This window comes from Daucus carota, chromosome 1 (assembly GCF_001625215.2).
Source record: "Daucus carota subsp. sativus chromosome 1, DH1 v3.0, whole genome shotgun sequence".
In the NCBI taxonomy this organism is placed as follows: domain Eukaryota; kingdom Viridiplantae; phylum Streptophyta; class Magnoliopsida; order Apiales; family Apiaceae; genus Daucus; species Daucus carota.
Window position 1 is genome coordinate 28,034,073 of NC_030381.2, and position 25,553 is coordinate 28,059,625.

General features: G+C 33.2%; 4 protein-coding genes across 10 annotated transcripts; 1 reads left to right on the top strand and 3 right to left on the bottom strand.

Moving 5' to 3' along the window:
* Positions 1–289: 289 nt before the first annotated feature.
* On the bottom strand, positions 290–8,282 carry LOC108209404 (ABC transporter I family member 20). Its single transcript, XM_017380283.2, has 7 exons — positions 7,815–8,282; positions 7,600–7,733; positions 6,480–6,599; positions 1,563–1,658; positions 1,333–1,485; positions 1,173–1,250; positions 290–738 (listed from the first exon to the last, which is right to left on the bottom strand). Exons 1-7 carry the CDS (start codon positions 7,993–7,995, stop codon positions 511–513), a joined length of 990 nt encoding a protein of 329 aa, XP_017235772.1. The 5' UTR covers positions 7,996–8,282; the 3' UTR covers positions 290–510.
* Positions 8,283–12,966: 4,684 nt separating this feature from the next.
* On the top strand, positions 12,967–19,279 carry LOC108205301 (putative pentatricopeptide repeat-containing protein At1g56570). 7 transcript variants are annotated; one of them, XM_017375207.2, is made up of 4 exons: positions 12,967–13,755; positions 14,875–16,847; positions 17,012–18,155; positions 18,388–19,279. In XM_017375207.2, the coding sequence occupies exons 1-2, from the start codon at positions 13,150–13,152 to the stop codon at positions 16,123–16,125; spliced, it is 1,857 nt and encodes a 618-aa protein (XP_017230696.2). In that variant the 5' UTR covers positions 12,967–13,149; the 3' UTR covers positions 16,126–16,847; positions 17,012–18,155; positions 18,388–19,279. The 7 variants fall into 7 exon arrangements, with proteins under 7 accessions (XP_017230696.2, XP_017230695.2, XP_063950889.1 ...); XM_017375206.2 differs by having other exon boundaries at positions 17,012–17,116; positions 17,209–19,279; XM_064094819.1 differs by having other exon boundaries at positions 17,012–17,116; positions 17,315–19,279.
* On the bottom strand, positions 18,496–19,209 carry LOC108205303 (uncharacterized). The gene has a single exon (XM_017375212.2). The coding sequence runs from the start codon at positions 19,167–19,169 to the stop codon at positions 18,708–18,710; it is 462 nt and encodes a 153-aa protein (XP_017230701.1). The 5' UTR covers positions 19,170–19,209; the 3' UTR covers positions 18,496–18,707.
* A 1,452-nt stretch (positions 19,280–20,731) lies between the features above and the next one.
* Positions 20,732–24,804, bottom strand: LOC108205302 (uncharacterized). The gene is made up of 4 exons (XM_017375211.2): positions 24,562–24,804; positions 22,036–22,655; positions 21,436–21,490; positions 20,732–21,009 (listed from the first exon to the last, which is right to left on the bottom strand). The coding sequence occupies exons 2-4, from the start codon at positions 22,642–22,644 to the stop codon at positions 20,966–20,968; spliced, it is 708 nt and encodes a 235-aa protein (XP_017230700.1). The 5' UTR covers positions 22,645–22,655; positions 24,562–24,804; the 3' UTR covers positions 20,732–20,965.
* Positions 24,805–25,553: the final 749 nt, after the last annotated feature.

A 25,553-nucleotide genomic window follows, 5' to 3' on the forward strand; every position in this document is an offset into this window, starting at 1 on the left:
TATGAAGATTTAGACTTAAATAAGATATTAAAATTTTATAAAATGATGACTCTTTACTTACAAATGTAATGTTTAAAAAAAATATTTATGAGTTTGAATCAAATATGAACGATAGATCGTATTGAGTATTCGGGTAGGATTATATTCGGGTAGGATTATATTATGAAAAATGATATGAGACCTAATCTAAGCAGCAATATAGGAGTGCTCATACAGATATACAGATATAAGCTGCTCATTAAGATATAAGCCGAGACACCGGATAGTCCATATCAATTTAAAGCGCTAATGCCAGAACACAACTGCTTTATTGATGTATTTGCATTAATAAAACTTACACGGGGTACATAAAAATGAATATATAATATTCCCATAGCTCAGGAATCATATTCAGGTTTGCCGTAGCAATAGAAAAACTGCAAGCCATATACAACAAATACTGAATATAAATTAAAAATAGGTATAGCTATAAATCATGTTTGTTTATGATGTGTCTTTATGTGAATGAGCCTACTGTCTGATCACTCTGTTTGAACTGAGGACAAAATTCTCTTCTCCAGCAACGGTCGAGTTAAGTCTTCCAGCTGCCCAGCCATTGTTTACTGGACGTGCTGGATCCCCAATAACACGAGTGCCATCCACTTGATCTTCGAATTCAGGAAGACCCTTAGCTTTCCTTTCCTTCCTTACCTTTCTAGCCTCGTCTCTTTCTTTCCTTAGCCAGCTCTCCACAGTTCTCTGCATTTCCAATAACCATTAGAAACACATCAAGTAAATGCAGTCATGTCTCTGAATTGAAATAGTTATACATATGGTCGTGTTGGATTGAGTTATGATCACTTCAGATTATATTTTCAATATTACAGTAATTTTTGAGAAACTATGGTATTGCATTTTAAAGTTAAGTTTCAATGATGCAAGTATTTGAATGGATTGTAGAATGTTTAAAGAGTACACAAGAATCACTGATAGTTCAATTGAACAAATATATGTTCCTCCTAGAGGATAAAAAAAATTATATGCAGCAAAAAAAGGCTCAATAGTCCTGATTCTAATCATTGATGAATCTCATTAAAGAATAACCAAAAACTGTAAGAAACCACCATATTTGAATTGAAACAAAGAGATGACATTACAATATCAAATCAATAATGAACATAGAAAAGACTTACCATTAGTGACAATTTACTGATTTTCTTAACTTCATCCATAGGCATTGCTAACTGCAGCTTCCCATGAGCCACATAAACCTGAAATGAGAATGCCTTAAAATTTATAGAAGGCATATAACTCGAACGCAAGCTTGAGCATAACTGAAAGAATATTGCTTACGATATGAGAAGGCCAACTCTCAAGGCCATCGAATATATGGGTTGCATAGATAATAGTAGCACCGCGCTCTTCACAATCCTTTTTAAGAAAGCTTAGAAGGTCAGCCCTTGCAAGCACATCTAGATCAACTGTAATTTCATCAAGAAGAAGAACCTACACAGATAAGAGTGATGGTGTTATAATGACTTCGTGATAGAGATCTTGAGAGGCACTTCGGTTGAAGTTGTTACCTTAAATGGCTTTAACAATCCCATACATATTTGCACTCTTCTTCTCTGGCCGTCTGATACCTTATGTAATCTCCACGACAAATTAACATCTAACACCTAAAATTCCAAAATAAAGCACCATAAAATAGATGAAAAAGGTACGATAATACCACCTGCAATTGACTGTAAAAGAAAACAAGGGAAATAAATTCATTGATTTTGCAGCAATCATCAGAAAGGAAAAAAATCAAATACACTTCATCTTCTTCTTTGGTATCTACATCTTTACATGGTTAATTGAGTTAATTGATATTAGTGGTAGATTTTGAGGGTGAAGGCCAATTATATCCTTTTCTGATCTGTGGCCAAATAATACCAATTGGATACACATCTTCAATAGAAGATTGTTTGATACACATTTCTGTGCAGCATATTTGGCCTAATATGTGCATATCTCACTGATTCATAATTATTGGGCATGTACACTTACAACGCGCTTAATCACAATCCGAACGTGATGATAAAAACTAGTTTAGAAAAGATCTATGAAGAAATGAGGTAGTATAAATAGGTTATATGTATACATATACATATCACTTTTCTACCTTCCACTGCTGGAGAATAAAGATTTCCAGTTCTCACACTATGGCCCTCACAATTTCAGTTCTTCAGATATATATATATAGGCATTTGCTCAAATACAAACCAAATCTCGCCTACAAACTAAAAACCAGACGCGCAATCACTAAAACAAGCGGCGCAATCACTAAATAATAAACTTATATCAGGACACGGAACTACTAAAATAGATCGATTAATCACTAAATAATAAACTCACATTATACCAGAAAACCTGGATCCCCACCAGCCCCCACCCCCACTCCATGGTTCAAAATCACCATCACCACGAGGACTCCGACCATCACCATGAGCCCCATCACCACCATTCTCGTCCTTTCAACTCTTCAAACACGAATTTATACATTTTTAATTATAATTTTTAATGAATCAATTAATGCCCCCCTATTTGTAATAAATTGACGAGTTCGGTGGTAGTCGGAACCTATGATGGTGGCTGGGAATCGGTGGTGGTGGCGTTGATTGGAAGTTGATGTGTATATACGTATGAATCTGGTATTGGGTGTGTGTAATATTTAGTGATTAATCTGGTGTTTTTAGTGATTTCGTGTCCTGTTGGGTCTGGTTTTTAGTTTGTAGGTGAGAATTGGTTTGTAGTAGAGTAAGACCCTATATATATATATATATATATATATATATATATATATATATATAGGGTTGCACTCCACACAGAACACTTTAAAAAAAGAACAACACAGAACACCATCATAACACTTTATTTTTCATAAAAAATGATTTGTTATGATTATAATTACATAGTTAAGGACTAACTAAACTTAATATGTGAAATCTAACATCCAAATCTATCCAAATTATTAATATGAAATATTATAGAATCTAGAATAGAATCCAAAACAGAATCCAGAATGGAATCATGTATATATTCTTTACATGACTAATATCACATAGAATCATATTATTTTTAATCCATAATTGTTGTTAAACATGCTAGATACTATTATTATTCATAATAAATGGTTAATTAGCTTAAAGTTAGAATTTAATTCAAGTTTTACATGAGATTCTATGTTCGATTCCAAAGTGTTCTTCTTTGTTCTTCTTTTAAGGGTGTTCTGTTTTGAGCAATGCCATATATATATATATATATATATATATATATATATATATATATATATATATATATATATATATATATATATATATATATATATATATATATATATATATATAGGGTCAGGTTCAAGATAGAACCAAGTTATTGTTAGAACTTAGAACTCGCTAAGGACCATTAGATCTAAGTATATTATATGGTTGAGATTGAAATTACAATTAATTACGAAGTACTATATGCATTAAATATGTACATATTTATGACCATTAACTAATCACTTTAAATAAAATGACTTACTTACCATAACTAGTTTTAGTTTTAATTATAATTATTATATATTGCTGCAGTATACTCTATTTTGTAAATAGATTATATCCTATATGTTTTTAATCATATCATACTATTATTGAGGAACATATAATTACAATATACCAATATATTCAATATATCATTTTTTATATATTTAAAAATATATAAGAAATATATCTTTTTATGTCATAAATTCATTCAAACAAAAGAAAATACTATTGCAGTATACATATATAAATTATACTCTTACACTATTGTCGAACTAATACAAAAATAACATAACTATAGTATATATCATTGCAGTATATGTAAGTAATAGATAAAATAATAGATTCAATTCAGAAACACGATATAAGCCAAAATGAAAATAATTAGTGAATTCATTATTTTATCTAAAACTTAAATATACTGCAATGGTATACCATATTATATTTGTAAATTGATTTGATTATTTTATATTTAACTTAGATATACTGCAATGGTATACTATAATTATATCATGTGTGATATATTTCCTGATATAGTGAGATATGATATATAATTTATTACCTAATATAATGTAAAATATAATGTGTGCTTTAATGAGGGAAGATATTAAATGATTTAATATAATTGCCCTTTAGATAATGGCCATAGATTTTAAATAAATCTGACGGATGTCTACGGTCCTAAGTTCTAATTCTAATATAGGTTCTGATTTGAACCTCACCCATATATACACACACACACACACACACACACACATATATATATATATATATAAACATATAGGAGCAGTATGTCAATATTTCATAAAAGTGTCGCATCTAACTGACCTTGAGGATTATCCTAACAACATCAACGAAAAAAACCACCGCAAACTTTTATAGATAAAGTTTACAGATATCCACATGGCATCTAACTGGTGTTAATATATTAATTAAATTCCGCTTTTAGTTTTCTTCTTCTTATGAAAGATTGATATATTATTGTGTCATTATACCAAAAATTTTGTAGGTGTGCTGGGGTTTTCTTTCTTTTTTTATGGGGGCCCGGAGGGTGGGTGGGGAGGATGTTCCCTACCACACTGAAACCAATGATAGAGGTTCCATGAATTTACTCTCATGTAAAAAGATTAAATATTTGAAATTAGAGACACGACCAAAGAGATGCCCTACTAATGGAGAACACTTAAAAGATGAATAAAAAATAATTGGAGCCAAAGTAGAACCATCGAAACTTGGAACATGGAACCTGGGGACCAAAGTTCTGCTTATACATATCACTATTATACACCAAGTTTTTAGAGAAGCAGCATTACACATAAAATTAAAACCAATGCTTTTTTTTTTTAATTTTAATTGGCAGGTACACTAGATTCTAATAACCTGATAAAGTTCAATCATAAAACAACAAAAGATGCCATGCATATGAAGAACACTTAAATTCAAATAAAAAAATTGGAGCTTAAGTAGAGCAATTGGAGCTAGTAACATGGAACTCACGGATCAAAGTTTATGCTTATAGATAACACTATTGTAACCTAAAGTCATGTATGGTTCAAGGCATTATACTCTCCAGAATCAGGAGTATTACCCTATTTATTCTAAATATAAAGGACCAAGATTCCATGTTTCAAGGGCATTATAATCTCTGGACTAATATCTTATTTATTTATTCCAAATTTAAAGGACCGAAATTCCATAGGAGTAGATTCCAATGTTATTTCTTTGGTTCATTTCTATGAAGTGTGATATCTTCTCTCACTAGGCATCATAATCTCAGTATAATGAACCAGGATGATAATTATTTTGTGGTTGACTACAACAATAGAACTTTATATATAATAAGGTAATAATCCGGGGATTATAATCCTTCAAAACAAACATAGACTAAAGCTGGGTAAACTAGATTTTGTAAACCAAATGAAGTTCATGCACATATAAATTTTACACATGGAAAACATAACAAAAAAAATTTCCATTTATATGTGACGACGTGTAAAATTTATAAAAAAATATCCATTTTTAGACCCGTAATCTCAAGTTTTGAAGATTGAATCTAAATTCTATATAAAAGTGTTATTATAAAAAATCATTATATTGGAAATTATTCTACATACCTATATGAGTTCATACCACGTAAACACCAAAACAAGTACTACATAAGACTCAGAAGGTTTAAGTTTGTTTAAAAATCCAGTATGGTCTTTTAAACCAATTCAAATATATTTTAAGTATGTTGTTATTGTGTATTTATTTGTAGTAATTACTTCAGTTACATGCTATTGTAAGATACACCAAAATATTTATTACATCTTTTGAACCCATATTTGAACCAAAACCGTTTTCCTTGTGGAGCAACCCGTTGTTCCTCACTTAAGCTTGTCACTTCATCCTAATTATATTATACGAAAAAGTAAAATATCAACAATAAGGTGCTTGTTAGAACTTAAAAGCTAGTACTATCCATATACCACAACTCAGAATTTTAGGACTACTACATTAGAAAGGTTATAATATGGTTGAAGTTTTGTACTGCAGAACTTGCTTCCAGTTGGGGATATTATATTCATATAACCAACATATCTCATCTAAAAGTAGGGAAACCCGTAACTTTCTCTTTTGGTATCAAACAAGAGTCCACTAACACATTTGGTGCAGCAACTAACACTATATATGACTATATCAGTACTTAGTAATCTGGTTTTGAACATTTTAATGCTATAACATACTACTAAATTTAAACTCAATATGCTGTAAGAGAGAATCAAGAAACATACTATGCAGTACAAAAAATTTAACACCAAAACAGAGTTGTGATAACTAATAACTTGTTTTGCATGGAAGTGAAAACATCATATCATCAAAGTCATCAAACATGGAAAGGGATTGTAGCCCTTACAACCTAAATCAAAGAAGAAATACATCGCATAATACCTTAATAAGTTCATCTCTTCTTTGTGGATCAACCCCAGATACTCCATAAATCATCTTCTCAGCAGAAATATCCATTTGTATTGGAACATCAAATCCAGCAAAAGCAACTTCACGCCTCCACTGTAAAAGAGAATTTGATCAATTAAGTCATTACCTAATTCAAATGTAAAGAGCCTCTTCCAGAATTCAATTTTCACTGCTCAATCTCTACAAAGCAATAAACTGAATATCTACCAGACTTGGCATATCAATACAAAGTGACATTGAGTTTTCAGGTAATCCTATTGAGATGAGAATTTATATTTTTTTCTCGAACAATTTTTGTTCTTGTTTTAATTTGCTAATTACCAAATCTACATCAATTTAGCTTAGAAACCACACCCCATTTGAGAAAACATAGTCTGTATAAGGACTATAAGTTACGGAAATAGATACTAGCACACCTAACTTTTTTTAGCAAATTACTTGTAAGGCTCTCCTCCACCTTCTCATACTTCCAGAGAGCAGGGTGGAGTCTGAGACACGCATTCATCTAAATGTCATAATTCTGGGAACTATTCTTCTTCCCCCGCTAATTGTATATACCCACCTCTAGCATTCAGCAGTCACTAGTATGGGTGGATCTAATTTCATGCTTGGGTTAACACGTCCTATATTCTACTAATATCAAGTACCTTAAAATTTGCAACTCTTTATATACATTGCGGCCGTTTCAATAAGCTTCAACTATTATTTAAGTTTGGTAAATAGATGCTTCACTCTTGGCACAAGGTATATAATCTTGCTTGATTCAAATACAGACCCAAACTGTTCTAATACATCATCATGCATTTCTACAACAAAAACATAGAATTACATCTGATTTATTTTTCTGGCGACAAACAATGAAAGTTCCTATGTATGTTCATTAAAGGTGAGAATAATAACTAACTTTCTAAATACTTTGCATTAGATGACAAAAGATCCCGGGTGAATTCTAAAACTTAAGAAGTTTGCTACACCATATAAGCGAAATAGAATTCACAGCATTACCATCTACTGATAGAAATGTATGAAATTTTTTCGATACAAAAAACAGCGAAATGAGCAAAAAATGTTTAGTACATTACAATTTACAAACCTCTCCACCGAGATAACACAATTGGGCAGATGAAATCAAAGAAGTGTCATGGAACGCGGATCGACCCATGACCCGAACCATATCTTGGTCCACCATATGCTTCCCTCCTAAAATCTTTAATATCGTAGTTTTGCCTAGATTATTATTACAAAATCACACCATTAATCAAAAGAATACAATGAGCGAGATAAAATAGAGAGGGATTAAGAGATTACCGGCGCCATTAGCTCCGACGAGAAGACAGCGATGACCCGGATTGAGAGTCAGAGAGAAATCTTGAATGAGTGGCTTTGAACCGGGTGGTGGGTGGCCGTCGATGCCGGGGTATGTGAAGCGGAGATTGTTGATCACCACCGTCGGTGTGGCTGTTGCATTGTCTTCGCTGCTGGGAATCATATCTTGAATTGATATATAGGAAGGGGGAGAGAGAGAGAGAGATATTTGAAGAGAAGGGGTTGTTTAGTTTGGAGAGATAGAGAGAGATCGGGTTGCTGTAAGAGAGAGAGAGGGAGGGAGATTTGAAGAGATGTGTAGTTTTGTTTGGGTCAGTTGTAATTATATATACTACATAGATGACATGTAGTAGACACGAGTAAAGTAGTTGGTGAGTTATGTTAGAGGGAGATGGCCTTGTTGGAGGAGAATGCGCGAGAGATCGTGTCGCTCTCTGCATCCACAGCCTTAGCTTTTGCTCCCTCCGTCCCATTTAGATGTATACATTTGTATCGGGCACGGAGACTAAGAAAAATATATAAAGTAATGTAAAGTAATAAGAAAGCAAAAGAAAAGTAGGTAAAGTGGTGGGACCCATTAAAAAGTGTATAAAGTAATGTAAAGTAATAAGAAAGAGAAAGAAAAGTAGGTAAAGTGGTGGGACCCATTAATATTTAAGTGATAGATTTAGAAAAGTAGATGAAGTTAGTGGATGAGTGAGATTTTTATATTTATAAAAGTTTACTATTTTAGAAAAGTTTTGAAATGTATAGAATTGAATTGAACATCCCGAAAAGAAAAGTGTATAGAAATCAGAGGGACGGAGGGAGTATACAATTCTAGGACCAGCCCTGGCGGTGCCTTTTCTCCTCAACCCAGGTCAAGTAATCAAACGCAAGTAAAAGGGATGATAAATGAATCTGGCCGGGGGGCGAGCCTGAAAGTACAAAACTACCAAGGTTGTGCAGCAAAATCTTATTTTTTTTAAACATATTTTCAAGATTTAAATTTAAATAAATGTGTTTTGCATCGTTGTGTGTGTTCTAAAATAAATTTAAAATATAATATATAAACACGACATTTTTTATATGTACAGTTCTGTTGTTGAACCTTATTAACACTAGAAGATTCTTAGGGTTCTTAGGCTAATGGTTTTAAGAGGAACATGACTAGGGCCGCGTAAAATCGAACCGTACATATTCGGTCCGGTTCGGTTTGGAATATTTTAAAACTCCGGTTAATTCGGTTTTAACGGGACCAAAAGTTCGGTTCAGTTTGATTTCTGAAAACCATAAGTTCGGTTTAACCGAAATAACCGAAGTTTTTTTTATATATTTTTTTAAATTATATTTATATATAATATTAATAATATTTATATATAATAATAATAATACATAAGTATTAGATACAAATCTTTAAACATATGTTCAAATATTATATTTATATATAATAATAATAATATTTATATGTAAATCTCGGTTTTAACCGAACTAAACTGAAAAACCGAAGTATTTTCGGTTCGGTTCGGTTTGAAACACAACTACGGTTCGGCTCGGTTTCTAAAAATATAAAAATTTGGTTTTCAGTTATTTTGTTCCGGTTCAGTTTTCAATCGAACCGACGGTTTGCTCAACCCTAAACATGGCCCGGTTTCTGTAACCTTTATTATTAAATTTTTATATATTATTAACAAGTAAAATTAAGAGACGAACAAATAGTTGAATTTATATTCCCACCAAAACTCATATCCCTCCCCAAAAAGATCATAAACAGACTCCCCCTTCATTACTGTCACCAACATTGCTCACTTCTTCATTACATACTATTCTTCCTTCTTCAAATCTAGCTATAATTACCCCTAGACTTGGACCTTGATAAGTATTATATACATGTAACTTAACCACTCCAGTAAATTTTGAAACCCTAGCCAACTCTAAAATTTGTTCATCAGAAGTCAACGATTGATACCTTTTATCTAGAGTTACCCCATCTTTCATGTAATAAATTGTATCTTCATCGTCTACAACATCACTAGCCTTACCCCTAATTTTCTCAATTATCATTGTTATAGTATCAACATTATTCCACACCTTCTTAAATTTTCCACAATAATTATACCCAGTGGAAGTCATAAATCCACTTTCATGATGCACTACTGGCCTGTAGGACCTCCTGAATAATAAAAATTAACCAAACGAAATCCAAACATTCAAACACTTATTTGTAAATGTAAATACGAATATAGTTGCGCAACAAAACATGCAACTCAAATCTTGTTTTGGATATATATACGAATATACACTTACCGATTTTTTTTGTGTCATTTATGTCCAGTAGCTCGGGATTTCAAATCATCAAGAAATGCATCTCCACCAGCTCGATCTTTGATAATCCAGTCTTTACGCTCTAATTCAGTAGCTCGATTGATTGATTTTCCCGTTGTCTGAGCTCAATCTTCGATAGCACGCTTTTTCTTAGTAAGTTATAATGCAATCAGGGTGTGGATCGGGACGAGTTACATGAGAATAGGTTGGGTTATTATCGAGTCGGGTTAAACTAATCGGGTCAGGGGATAAGTGACACAAAAATATCTGAGAGTTAACGTTGCCCGTTAAAGTCAAAGACAAGTTTAACGACACTAAAATATTTTTTAAGTTTAATCTCGTGATTTTAAGTCTCCGCATATTTTATTATTTAAATGATTTTTTTTTCACCCGATAGGCCAAGTGAGAGTTTTGGTATTGTATACTATACAATAGTGACATCAAATTCCTTTATCTTACAAATATCCTCCAACATCAAGTCTAAGCAATGTGCAGCGCAATGAGTCCAATATAATGTAGGAATCTGACGACTCAACAAGTCTCCAGCAGCCTTAAAATTAGCTTCATTGTCCGTCACAACCTAGAACATAAAAATTCAGTTTTATAGCAGAAAAACAAGTTTGTAGCAGAAAAAACAGTGCAGTTCATAACTGAAAAACAACAGATTTATAGCTGAAAAACAACAGGTTTATAGCAGAAAAACTGGGCAGTTTATAACAAAAAAACAACATATTTATAGCAGAAAAACAGGGCAGTTTGTGCTGAAAATGTGAGCAGTTTAGAGCAATTTAGGACAGATTAGAGCAGTTTAATGTACCTGAATTACTAGATCTTTCCCTATTGCATTAATTTCTTCCTCAAAAAGATCGGCCAACATTGTTGCATCTTGAACTTGGCTTGAAACATCAACGGAAGATAAGAAGGTTCCTTCTGGACAATTAACAAGAAAGTTAATCAAGTGTCTACCCCACTTATCGGTCCATCCATCCGACATGAATGAACAACCATATTGCTTCCAAGCTTTCTCTTGTTTTTCTTTTAACTTGTCTGTCTCTTTTTTTGCTTTCTCGAGTAATTACATTCTTAACTCATGATAAGTAGGCGGTTTTAAACGCGGTCCAAATTGTCCAATTGACTCAACCATGATTTCATAACTCCTTGATTTGCGGCATTGAATGGTATACCATTTTCATAAAAGAAGTTAGCAATGTGCATTTTCACCGTTTTCTTTTCTTCATCACTCTTTGTACAATTTTCAAGAGTAGTTTGCTTTGCACCTTTAGTATGTCTTTCCTTAATCACTTCTTCGGGAGTTTTCAGAATCATGCTTGCAATACTCTTTGAGGATTTTGAAGCCGGTATTATGAAGGCTATTTTTCTTTTTGAAGTTAAATCCAAACTAAGCATTGTATTGGAAGCTGCAATTGATGCATTGTGCGATAGAATATCACGAATCTCATCATCGTCAATATCAACATCATCATCATCACCCCCGAACACATATTTTTTTTTTACAAAGAATGCATTGTACCACATTCTTATTATTTAAATCCGGCCAAAATCCATATTTTTAGGTCGGATCAGCAGATTTGACCTTCCTTTTGGGGTCATTAGACGGATCATAAACAGCCTCGTTCGATGCCTCAGACATTCTGTAGATTAAACAAGTGTGTGTGTACTGGCATTAAAAAACAGCTACTGCAGATTACTTTGTGTGTATATATAAGTGTGTGTGTGTGTGTGTGTGTGTGTCTGTGTATATACAAGTATGTGCGTGTATCAGTGTGTATCATTGTGTATAAGTGTGTGTATCAGTGTTTATAAGTGTGTATAACAGTGTTTTTGTGTATGTATATAAGTGTGCGTGCATGTAACTGTGTATATATACAAGTGTGTGTGTGTGTGTGTGTGTAAGAGGAGAGGATGCAGATTGCAGAGATTATTTGGAGAGAAGAAGAGATAAAGGGAATCTGAGTTGGAGTCTAAAGAAGCTTCAATCGACTACCAAGACTAATAGCGAATTGGAATCGACTTGTGGCTGCTGGGCTTTCGTTTCTAGGGTTTAAACCAACTGGATGTTATGTTTTAATCAACTGGGTTGTTGGGCTTTTGCGGGGCTGTTGTTTTTCTTAAACTAAGTATTCTAGTCGACCCAACTAGCCGACCCAGTCGACTAGTCGAACACCAGTCGGGCGAAACACTAACATTCTTCTCGTCGACCTCTCCTTAGCGACTGCTCAACTAGTCAAGTGACTCAACAACAATGTGGTATAGTGACGAGATAAATCATTAATCCAAGGTCAGTTACGGTGCTATTAGTTTCATAACTGATATAGGTTGGATTGCTCGATATATCATTGTAATACCTTTTAGATTAAAAAAATGAATATTTTATGTGTTAAGCGATCTGAAAACAAAACGACTATTTGTATCCTGTTTTTTGTTTCCCCATCATATTATAGTTAACAGTTCGGGGGGTTTATCCCGACTTATTTCCAATTTCTGTCTTGTTGAGTGTTTGGTCTTAAAATCATTTTTTTGTAAAAAAAAAAAAAGTATGTTTGGACACAAGAATTTAGATATTTCAAAAATTCATATCTAGAATCACAAAAGAATTATTATGTGATTATTTAATAAATTTATGTACATTCAATATATATAATCATATGTATTCTCCATTTGAATATTGGACAGTTGATAAAGACGATTGATTGATTGATACTCTTTCAAGAGACGTATATAATTCAAGAGACGCATATAATTGATATTTTTTATCTCTCAAAGTGACAACAATCCTAGTAATTTTATATGTAATTATTATTTCCCGGAAATGGTCCCTTTTTAAAATTGCTTTGTTTTGAAGCTTTATTTCACGATAAAACGTTTATTTTTAAATAATTTTTTATACATAATAATTTGCCCTCATAATATTGTTTATTTTTAATACAAGTATACTTTAACTGCACAATCACGACAGATTGAACAAAAAATTGAGGGAAATTTGAAATCAGGAATGAGTTACAGACGACTAGTGCCCAACTCTGGACAACACAAAATCCCTGTAAATGTTTTAGACAGCATTCAAGAAATCAAAAACCTAACAAACCCATCATTTAAAACTCAAACCCCATCATTCTTAGCCACTAATCTCCTCAAATCATATTTTGGAAGGGGCTTAATTGAGGAAGCACGCACACTGTTCGATGAAATGTCTGAGAGAGACGTTGTTGCCTGGACTGCCATGATTTCTGGTTATGCTTCTTGCAATTACTATACCAATGCATGGAATGTGTTTTTGAAAATGTTGAGGGGATGTGGTGATCCCCCGAATGCGTTTACGCTGTCTAGTGTGTTGAAGGTTTGCAAGGGGATGAATTCACTTTCTTCTGGGGCTTTGGTTCATGGGTTGGCTCTTAAACATGGTTTGAATGGTTGTTCTTATGTTGATAACTGTTTGCTGGATATGTATGCTACTTGTGGCTGTAATATGGATGCTGCATGCGCGGTTTTTCAAGATATGGAGGTTAAGATCCCAGTGGCGTGGACTATTTTGATCACTGGGTACACTCATCGGGGTGATGGTCATGGAGCTCTACAAGTTTTTAGACAAATGTGGATGGTAGGTACTCACTATATTGATTTAGAGTTTCTTATACCGTTTTACATGGCTGTCACGCTATAAAGGTCATTTGGTATATAACAAGTTAAAACATCAAGGATCGATGGTACACACCCATAAATTTTAAGGCCCAAAAGGTCATTAAGCCTTCTAGTGAATCACTATGTTATTATGAGTTTCTTATAAATGTTTGCAAATATATATAGTTTGATACCTTGCTCAGTACTCTCTTTCAACTGAACCATTCGGTAGCAGAAAATTCAACCGTGTAAAGGCCAGTTAGTGTTACTTAAGTTATCTTCATTGTCCGTGTCTGGAATAATGATTTGTTTCTTTTTGCCCCTTGAGAGTTAATGTCACAGCCCACAGATGAAGGGCATGATGTAAGAGACTAACAATTGTACTGTGGAATAATTTTTTTCATGGACGGTATACAGCTTTGTGGAGCCAAATTTTCTAATTGTTATAACCATTTAATTAAGTTATCCATAACCAGGATTATAAAGAAGCAAAGGAATCAATATATTTTCATCAAGATTTGCAGACCAACATAATCTCAAAGCCAACTCTCAGAATTTCGGCCCCGTACTAAAAATTAAATTCTAAGCCCTAAATGATGACAAAAACTTATTATTGAAGTAGATAATATATATGCTTTATTAATTTGTTTTACTATTATAACAACAATTATCTGAGTACCAGTCCTGAAAATTGAATTATAAATTATGAATATTAGATATACTACTAAAGTTGGAGTTGATAAATGAAAAACGCACAGTGTCATAGACACACACACACACACACATATATTTTGTATTTAAGAAGTATAATTAATAGAAAATGGACCTATAAGATTTCGGGACCTTGTACAGTGGGGCGCATCGGTTTCGCACACCCACATCATTGGGCCTACATCATTGCATAACCACCTATGTTTCCACCAAAGAAATATGTTGTTTTGTTTTTGTGAATTTGATGGCAATTTTTATATGCACAATTGCACCTTTACTTTGGCAAAATATATGTTTATTCATAATTTGATTAGATGGTATATTTTGTTTTTTATATGTATTTCAGTTCTGATAGTTGTATTTAATAAATTATATGGTTTTGCAACAGGAAAAACTTGAAGCAAGTCCATTTGGCGTTTCTATAGCAGTAAAAGCTTGCACCTCAATTGAATCTTCGACATGTGGCATGCAAATCCATGCTTTAGTACGGAAATGTGGGTTTGATTCCAATATTCCTGTTATGAATTCTATTCTAGATATGTATTGTAGGTGTAATTTGTTTTCTGAAGCACGTCTATGTTTTTATGGAATGATTCAGAGAGACTTAGTTACTTGGAATATTTTTATTGCTGGATATGAAATGTTGCATCCAAATGAGTCCCTGTATATATTCTCACAAATGGGAATAGAGGGGCTTAGTCCCAACAGCTTCACATATTCAAGCATTATAGCGGCATGTGCTAATTTAGCAGTTTTAGGTTGTGGACAGCAAGTTCATGGAGGGATTTTTCAAAGAGGTCTCGAAGGGGATTTACCTCTGGCTAATGCCCTTATAGACATGTATGCCAAGTGTGGAAGCATAATGGATTCATGTAGAATTTTTAGTCAAATGAACCGTAAAGATTTGGTATCATGGACTTCTATGATGATTGGGTATGGGAGCCATGGTTATGGCAAAGAAGCTGTTACTTTGTTTAATGAAATGGTCAAATCAGGTATTCGGCCTGATCGGATTGTATTTGTGGCAGTCATTGGGGCCTGTAGCCATGCTGGCATGGTTGATGAAGGCATGCGTTACTTCAAATCGATGACTGTTGATTACAAAGTTTCCCCCAATCAGGAGGTTTACGGATGTGTAGTTGATTTGCTTGGTCGAAGTGGTAGAGTTGAGGAAGCTTTTAAACTGATAGAAAGTATGCCATTTAAGCCTGACGAATCTGTTTGGGGAGCGCTTTTAGGAGCTTGTAAGGCTCATGGAATTTCAGATCTTAGCAAACGTGCAGCTCAGAGAGTACTAGAGTCGAAGCCTAGTGTTGCAGGAAGTTATGTGATGCTAGCAAATATTTTTGCAGCTCAGGGTGATTGGGGGGATTTTGCAAGAATGAGAAAGTTGATGAGGGGAACCGGAAACAAGAAAGAGGCTGGTAGGAGTTGGGTGGAGCTCAGAGACCAGGTCTATAGCTTTGTTGTTGGAGATGTAATCGGTCCTCATATTGTATTGGCTCGTGAAGTCACTGAATTATTTAGTCAGCATATGCAAGAAACAGCTTGTTTTCGTGATCTCGATTTCTTGTTTTATGACTCCTTATGTGGGCTTCACCCTGTTGTAAGCCACAGTATTGATCCAAAGGCTATTTAAGGAATATTTGTCTAGCCGAATATGTCCATTTCTTAGTCTGTACTCTATAGCCACAGGTTGATAAACAGAAAAATCAAGCTATAGGGAATGTTCCTAGTAGCAATTGGTTTGCTTGACAGCGGGTTTTGACAAGGAACTTAAGTTGAAAAAGCACAGGAGTGCGGTGCTTGCCATACCTCGAAAGGATCCAAGGCTTTTCAAATTTGCTTCAGCAATTGCAAAAATGTGCATGATATGGACAGCATAGACCGCCTCACTACGTTGTTCAGAGAAATAGAAATGGCTGATACCTTTAGTTGATGAACTGCAAAGGTTAAAGTTTATACCAAAGAAAGGCCGAATACAATGCAGCTGGTTCTTGTGTAGAAGCCAAAGTTCATGACTGACACTTAAACATAAGACAGATTACATTTTTCTGCAAAGTTGGGGGCGATTGGTACTTAAATATGAACATGGAAAGTACACTACACTCAATATGTTCAAGTGTGTTAAATTCTCGAATTCATTCTTTAATGGCCTACATGCTGGAATTTTTATTATAACTACTGTACTATTGGGGTCAAGCATGCGTGATTCTAGGGGTTGGATCACCGCAACCCATACCTAATTTCTGGAATAAGTTTTGTTTCTATGGATAAGTTTCCTTGTGGAAGCATTGGTCGATCTCCTATGCTTGTCATAGACTACCTATGATTGGGTGCTCAAGTCTCCTGGACCATCAGGTTAGTCTAGCTCAGATTTAGTATACTGGCAATGTCCATCTAAATGGCTCTGTGGGACCTCTAAGCTTCTACTTGTATCCCTAATATATATTAGAAACTGCATGTACACTATTCATCTTCCAAACTGATGTTAAAATTCTGATAATTTGTCCAACTTAATGCAGTGTAAAATTATGGATAGACAAGTTGTTCGGTAGTTGGCATGTGGTTAGGTTGCCCACCTTAAATACCATTCCGGCGTTCTCACTTGGTGGAGCACAGCCTTCCTGGTACGTGATTTCTGTCTTCTGTGCATACAGTTTTAACGTTAATATCAGAACTATACAGTGGTTAATATTGCAGTATGTTTTAATCTTAGCAGAGCTCCTTGACTCGTGAAGTTAATAACCATTCCCACATTCATGAGGTCTATGGTTAACATAATATATCTTTGGCAATAGTGTCTTACTCCGAGTTATACTATATAGGTACCACGGTTTCAAGTTACATCTATGATCTATTACTGTTTGACAAGCACCTCGGTTCTAGTAGCACGTTCTTCAAAATGTAGAGAAAATCAGGAGAATAAAAACAAAGAAGATATGATACGTTAAGGGACTGATACATATGCAAAAGGTTTGTTTTGTGGGTAGTGAAAGCATAGGAGTAATACATTTCTAAGTAATAATTTTTCTCAAGCCGAGCAAAAGGCTGGAAAGTGAAAACAATTAAGCAAAAGGGATATTCTGAAATATTCAAGTACTTAAATGCATGTATTGGTTTTGTACATATGGCTCGTGTATGGATTTTGATACATGTAAAATACTAAGGAACATATTACCTTATGTTTAAATATGAGGATTACTCGAAACATGGAAATTTATCAACAAATTCACACATCAAGTTCAAGTAGATATATAGCATAAGTTGATTACAGGAGGTTCAAATTCTAAGCAAACCATCCGAAATCATTATTACCAGCTTTTATTTGTAAACATGGATCTCTTTATTTGTTAGTTGCTACTAAATCTCCTTCATATCACCTTCCTCTGTCCCATTAGCTTCTGTCATTCTGTGTTCCATCTTAGGTACTGCCATTTCCTTCAGTTTTTTCCCATATTCCACATCTTGAACTTTAAAAGCTGACACTAACAAGCTCCTATACAGTCCAGATGATATCTTAAAGATTATCTTCCTGGTAGGCGGATTGTCGAGATAGATGTCACTTAATGTTACCCCCATGAAGAGCTCCTTAGTCTTGACACCAGATAGCTATCTTGATCCTGCCTTTTCCAACATAAGCAGTTACCTCAGTTCCGTAAAAAACAGGTAAAAAGTGCAGTAAATTTGATCTGAGTATAAAACTAGTCCAGGCCTTTTTTTTCACAAGTCCAGCAGGGTTTTCACCTAGCACTACTGCTCTAACAATAAATAGCTGAAACCTACAACATTAATTAGGTTGTCAATAATAGCAAATGCGTATTAATTTCACTGCTATGTGCATAGTGGCCGTGTCTGACCACCTCTGGCCTCTAATTACCTCGTCCTTGACATTAATCAGGTTGTTGAGGTTAGCCTATGAGCAATAAATTCAATGGACTGCAATCACCATTGTAAAAGCTTTCGACCAACACCAAGGAAAACTAACCACAAAAGAAGACGGAACAGCGATCTGGAATGATCTGAATACAATTCAAATGGACAGCAGGTTTTAGTAGAAAAACATAGAGGCTTATCGCTTTTGTTACACACAAAATTGCATTTATTGTCGGCCTAAATGATTAGCTCTGCATAACAGCAGTACATTCTTGAAATACAAACAACAATAATAGTAGAATCACAGAAAATTTGATGAACCAAACTGTGCATTTTCATAGGCAATCAGGCCTCCTTCACTTCACCAGTGGGTTCTTCACAACCCTCAATCTCGAAAGCAGACGTAGGGAAGGTCCGGTACAGACCTGTTGGAGTCTTGAAAGTGATCTTCCCAGTAGGAGGATCATCAACATAAATATCACTAAGTTTGATCCACAACAAGAGCTCCTTAGACTTGACACCAGTTAGTTTCTTGATCTTGCCTTTCTCGATAACCGCCGTGACCTCATTAGCATAAGAAGTGAGCTTTCCAATTTTTTCGAAGGTGTGATCAGTTCTTTTCTTCTGTTTGAGCCACACAAAGCCGGTTTCCTTGACATACCCACATTCCTCCATATCTTTGAGGGGCAGAAGGCCATTTGGTAAACCCATTTCTGTGAGAAGAAATTTTGATTTTACTTGACAGATTTCATTTCCATGGTACACTTCTGTTGCACTTGCCTTGATTTCTTCTGTGACTGCAGACATTTTTATCTTTCTTTCTTTTTTGTTGTGGAACTGCAGGTTTGTATGATTAGTTTTATAGTTGACATGAAAGATGTTGCCCTTGAATGTTTAACAAAATTGCAAAAGTGCCACCTGGTTTTATGTTGATCTTTCATTGAATTTTCTGTATAGATAGGGTAATAGGTCATTTCCATTCATTGTAAAAGTTTTCTACAAATGGGGACATTGAAGCCAAAGTTCTGACTGAAATTTCCATCGTAAATGATTGATTTTCCTTCTATTTCTTTGGCTAAATGAACTCTTTTTAACGAAAAAAAAATATTTGTTTTTAATTTCAACTTTCCATATCACCAAAGCGGCCATGGATATTATCAAGATTTCCGATAACAGCAGTTTGCAACTGAACATCAGACGGATGACAGCAACATTATGATGCAAGTCATAACCCTATATTTTACTTTAACACATGCTACGACCAAACAAGTAGACATCCACCTGAACACACGTAAACACACATTAATTCTTCTTCCACTAAATACACGTAAGTATTAAAAAAAAAGAAAAAAAAAAGAGCTATTGACATAAACTCAGAGCAGTTGGTTTAACTAGTTGATTCAAAAATTAGAGTTATATCATATGCAACTATTATTAAAATTTCACGTAATCATCTTAACACGTTATTAGAGAAATTAAAATTTAAAACTAATAGATTGACCTGCGATTTATAATTTATTTATATAAATGTGATATTCTTGGTCATTTCAAAGTGTGACTGCTAAATGACAAAATATTTTTAAAAATTTAATAAAAAACTTAATCATAATAGTTGTAATAAATTGGGTATTTTCAAAACACTTTCTTTGACATAATTTTATTAATTTAACTCTCCTGTTATATTATATACTTCATATGTCCCGCTCATGTCTATACAACTTTTTTATTGCTTTGCACGCATATTAAGATTTTTATAAAATTTGTTTTTGAAATTTTTATTTCTGAAAAAAATTTAAACATTAAAATTTTGTTACTTAAAATTTAAAATAAAATTTATAAAAATTATATTGAGAATTTTGAGATGTGTGCTCAACCCTCTATCCAAATGTACACTTCTCACCACTATACCTTACCATAATCTATTTGAATTAATCAAGTATTGATCGAAAATATATAATGTTAATATTTGTTAAATCTAATTAGGTGAATTGAATAGGTATCAGCAAAATTTCGAATACAACATGATAAAAAAATTAAGTTAATCTCAACATATAAATTATCAATTACTCATCTAACCATTATTCACTTGCCCTCCGATTCTTAAAGTTCACATAAGTTAATTACATATGCTTAGACGAACAAATTTTCTAGTATTACTTTCAACAAGAGAAAAGGTGTAAAACATGTTCTTTGGAGGATTATATATGTTGCACAACATGTTTGCAGAACACCTGTTCAGCTTACAAAACACACATAGTACTTTAAGTACTCCAATATACATAGAACTATAAAACCTAACTTTGTAATCATATTGCACGTATATCTCATGTGCCTAGTTAAATTTTTGAATCTTCAAACACTACATAATATTTAAGAAACAAAGAAACAATACATAAAAAAAAAAGGCTGCCATAGTAATTGGCGGTATCATCATGCGCCTTTCCTCGTTCATAAATATATAGTACATCGCTCGAGTAAAAGAAAATATAATTTTTTACTTCCACAATGAATTTCTAGTTTGAGAATATTTAGCAAAAGCAACTCAAGCAATTCAGAGAGATACTTCAATGGAATCATAAAAAGGGAATCTATTTTGGAATACTTCACTTCCTTTTCTTCTTTCCTCCAGCTTCTGATGTTTCACCTCCTAAAGATTAATCATGAAAAGATTTTAATTAGAATACTTGAGACAAAATTTAAGTAGACGAAAACTTGCAGAGTACATTATATCACCAATATTTAACCGGGTTATATACTACTTCCATTTAAGTGTCTAACTTTATCTCAAGAATAAAGGGCGATCACTCTAAATATATTAATTTTACGTTATTAAAACCAAGAGATATCATTCAATCCATGGTGTGCTAATATCTATGTTAATGGTTCACAACCCAACATATACATATCCCCACCAAGTCTAAGAACCTTGCAATAAAGTTTTTACGTCAACATGTCATCAATATCTATCAACTAAGACAAAAAATTACTTAAGGAGTGCTAATTATTATTTTATAGCTCATGATAGCTTGCAACAAACTCCTTATCTAATACCAGGTCCCACCACTATACTTACTTTTCTTTTTTTGCTTCCTTTTCTTCTTTCCTCCGGCTTCAGATGTTTCACCTTCCTAAACATTAAGCATCACAAGATTCTAATTAGAATACTTAGAGACAAAATTTAAGTAGACGGAAACTTAGAGTACATTATATCATCAATATTTAACCCAGTTATATTATATTTCCATTTAGGTGTCTAACCTTGTCTCAAGAATAAAGGGCAATCACTCCAAATATATTAATTTTACATCATTAAAACCAAAACATATCATTCAATCCATGTTGTGCTAATATCTATGTTAATGGTTCACAACCCAACATATACATATCCCCACCAAGTCTAAGAACCTTGCAATAAAGTTTATATGTCAACATGTCATCAATATCTATCAACTAAGACAAAAAATTACTTAAGAAGTGCTAATTATTATTTTATAGCTCATGATCGCTTGCAACAAACTCCTTATCTATTACCCATTACTGACTCACACTTTTCACCAAAAGTCATAGTCAAACACTTAATTATCTAATGAAAATTCAAGATAGTACAAAAATATATATATATAGTTTAGCATTTGATCATAAAATAGAATGGTCATTAGGAAGCAGGACAAACCTGAATAAAACTGTAAGAAAGTGTCTTCAAATGTTCCACATGGACCAGTAAATCACTCTTTAAATAAGCCGAACTATACATCCCTACAATACGACCTTTCGAGCTGAAGATAGGTGCACCCGAACAACCTGGTTGTCCATGCAAGTTATGCGCTTGAACAAAGATTGTTTCGGGATCAAAATAGTCGATATTCTTAGAATGAACAATATCTCCAAATGGCCTCCTCTCAAAAGCAACGGTACCACTGGTGTAGGATAAAATATCACCATCACTGGAAACGACCATATGCAAATCCTGTCCAACCCGGACCTTTTTAGCAAATTTAGCATACTTCAACTTATTAGGCACCTCAATCTGCAGCAAAGCTATATCCCATTTCCACTCCAATTTGACAACTCTTGCAACATACATTTGAGTAGCTCTCCCACCATTGACTCTAACATTTACCCGATAACCAATAACAGTAGACTCATCAAAAAGATGACTAGCTGTCAAAATTAAACCATTGGAATCGATGAGTGCGCCATGCCCAATACAACTTGATTTCTTATTGTATATCAGAACAACCTTTTCTTCTATTTTCGTCAATTCGTTTAAACTTAGGAACATGATGTTTAAACCTACAAATAAGAGAAATTTGAACATTATATATTATATAGGCATAAACTTAATATATATCAAACTTAATACACAAAAAAGGGATCAATCACACATATCAAACAATCAATTTTGCAATTCAAAACGACATAAACACACTCTTGCCACATACAAGTATATGTATTTTGTAACTAACCATGACTGATTTAAAATTATAGTTGAGCTTAGCATAACCTTTCAACCGTATTTTATGTACTTTTGTACATATTCAAAAGTATACACACATCAAGACTATAAACAATTGAAACCACAGTTAGCAACATCAGCTTGTGTATTAATAATCATTAGGTATAAGTAGATTCATAAAAAATGAGAGCCTTTTACTAATATAAAATATATAACCATTTGAGGGATCTAAGGCCCTGAAATAATCTAGATAAGAATCATTTCAGCTCTATGTCAAATGGGTATAGGCTCTTGATGGGAATTCTCACAAAATGTCAATGCCAACAATTGGCTGGTATTGGAACTTTAACCTGTAAAAAGGGAGGTCGTGTTTATGTGTCAAGGTAGAGTATCAATACAGATCTGACGAATGGAGATGTCCTGCGTTCTTATATGTCAAGGGATTAAACATGTCGTGATTTTATGTAATTGCTTTGCTACCCGTATATACGATTGTAAGTATTCCTTTTTTGCTATCGAGTAATTAAATTGAATAAATATCTGATTCTAGTTGCTTATGTACTAAATTAGCTTGTTAGATAATTAGTCATCCGTTTTCTAGACTTTATTTCTACTTTCTGGTTGATAGGTGTATAGATTTTTTTCCCAAGTTTTTACAAAAAAATTCTGCCATGGAGATGCAACTCCAAGGGCATGATACGTGTTGTGCATTGAATCATTGCTACTTTGCCTATTTGATGTTGCTGGTGAAACAGGTACCATGTCACCATTTCTCAATTATTATGTAAGCAAGTTAGCTGAGTCCCTTTATTTTCTGGATCCACTATCTTCTATAAAACCATAATGCAGCCCCTTCCTAGAAACTCCAAAAGAGAATGTTCTAATTTCCTATCAGAAATAAATTATAAGGTGCATAAAGAAAGAAAAACATCTCCAATACACCTTGGTTTGCAAACAACATAGACATCAGCACTAAAATTCGAGTAAATGAAACCAAATTTCTGCTACTTTGCACAAGAGAGACCAACTCGCATTCATCATGACAAATTATTCTTCTATATTTATGGATTAATGAAAGAGGGTCTAAAATGTATTTTTCTGTCTTTTAAATCCAACTACTGATGTGCCAGTAGAACTTATAACCTCATCAAATCCAAAAAACATCACATATATGGCTTTTATACCTTTAGAATCCAAAAGGCCAGAAAATTACACAAGTTATAGGATAAAATTAGTTCTTACAGTCCAGCTTTTGCGCAATGATCCAGTAGATTGGAAGCACAACTGATCAAACAAAATGAACACATGAAATCTACACATTTCATCAAAAGACTATTACACTTAGTCGGTGACTACAATACAAAAGGAAAATCTGATACAAGTTCAGGAAAAAACCAATCCACTTAGAAATAACTAAAGTCAAACACTTGTGATCAAATAGAGATCATCTTATAGACTTCAGAAACATTAAAAAAAAAAAAAAAAAAACCTCGCAAAGCACAATGTGGGTATATCCTATTCACTCTAAACAACATTTGATTAACACATACATGATCCAAATCGACACATTTCTGCATACTTACACAAATATACAAACATATACAACTTTATATTACTTTCAAGCAGAAGGGTTAAACAATAACATATAAAAAACAAACACCCGCAATCAAAGCTTTAACTAGATGGGTAGCTAAAAATCTGCAGATATAAAAACAATTTAATATATTCAAGATTGGGGCAAACCTTAAGTTAGGGCTTGATCAAGATTGAAGCAAAAGGGTGATTTGGAAAATGGGCTCTGAATATTTCTTGTCAATCACCTAGTATATATGATTTAAGTATATTAGAGGAAAATATTTGGGGTTGATTGTGTTGAGACCATTTTCTAAGGTTGTATGTATATGTTTCTGAGTGAAAAATACGTTGGCAAGCGGCAGCTTGTTTCAAGCTGGGGGTCGGGCGGGGAGGTTGCAGGGGTAATATTGTATTTGTAAAGATTTCTTTTTAATTACTAAAATGGTTTAGACTTTAGAGTGTAAGATCTTATGGAAAAATATTAGTAAATATGTTGTATTGTTTAGAATATTACTAGTAAAGTAGTGTCTGAGATTGTTGTTGTAGATGTATTAAATAATTTTTTTCGGTAAACAATTGTTTTTTAAATCTCACTAAAGATATTATTTTATTATATTATAAATCAAAATAATAAAATATCAAAAAATTACCAAACACTTATTCTACGACAACACTTTTTCTAGGACACAACAATTTTTAACAACGCCCCAAATATATCCTATTAGTTTGAAGTGTGGTTAAAGTTTGTTAGACAATTGGAAAATTGTTTTTATAAAAAAGTGATATTTAATATAAAAAAAAATTTGATATATATATATTTTCAATTATGATATAAAAAAATAATAGTTTGATGAGGTATAATAGTGAAATTTATGATAATTTTTGTCAAAGCTGACAAACTGTTTTTTTCAAAAATATTGGAATCTGCTATTTTTAAAAGCAATTTTTGAATTTAAAATTACTATTACAAAAGTTTTTTTAGATTTATCAAAGCCTTAATTTAGATTGTATTAATCTTTTTAAAACAATTTAGGTTATATTTTATTCGATAGCATAACATTCTAAAATAAAATATTAATTGATTGTTATAAAATGTTAAAAAAAATTTTTGTGAAGTGGTTTGGAACAAAAGAGTCGTTTAAAAATTATAAGATTAGATT

What these genes read in the sequence shown, in the direction of transcription:
- LOC108209404 (XM_017380283.2), bottom strand. Translation starts at nt 7,995, where the DNA reads ATGATTCCCAGCAGCGAAGACAATGCAACAGCCACACCGACGGTGGTG. An exon ending in CGTCGGAGCTAATGGCGCCG is followed by an intron (nt 7,734 to 7,814) that starts GTAATCTCTTAA and finishes ATAATAATCTAG; the next exon opens with GCAAAACTACGATATTAAAG. An exon ending in GAAGAGATGAACTTATTAAG is followed by an intron (nt 1,659 to 6,479) that starts GTATTATGCGAT and finishes TTGGAATTTTAG; the next exon opens with GTGTTAGATGTTAATTTGTC.
- LOC108205301 (XM_017375204.2), top strand. Translation starts at nt 13,150, where the DNA reads ATGAGTTACAGACGACTAGTGCCCAACTCTGGACAACACAAAATCCCT. An exon ending in TTTTTAGACAAATGTGGATG is followed by an intron (nt 13,756 to 14,874) that starts GTAGGTACTCAC and finishes GTTTTGCAACAG; the next exon opens with GAAAAACTTGAAGCAAGTCC.
- LOC108205303 (XM_017375212.2), bottom strand. Translation starts at nt 19,169, where the DNA reads ATGTCTGCAGTCACAGAAGAAATCAAGGCAAGTGCAACAGAAGTGTAC.
- LOC108205302 (XM_017375211.2), bottom strand. Translation starts at nt 22,644, where the DNA reads ATGTTCCTAAGTTTAAACGAATTGACGAAAATAGAAGAAAAGGTTGTT. An exon ending in TTTCTTACAGTTTTATTCAG is followed by an intron (nt 21,491 to 22,035) that starts GTTTGTCCTGCT and finishes CTTAATGTTTAG; the next exon opens with GAAGGTGAAACATCTGAAGC. An exon ending in AAGGAAGCAAAAAAAGAAAA is followed by an intron (nt 21,010 to 21,435) that starts GTAAGTATAGTG and finishes ATTAATCTTTAG; the next exon opens with GAGGTGAAACATCAGAAGCT.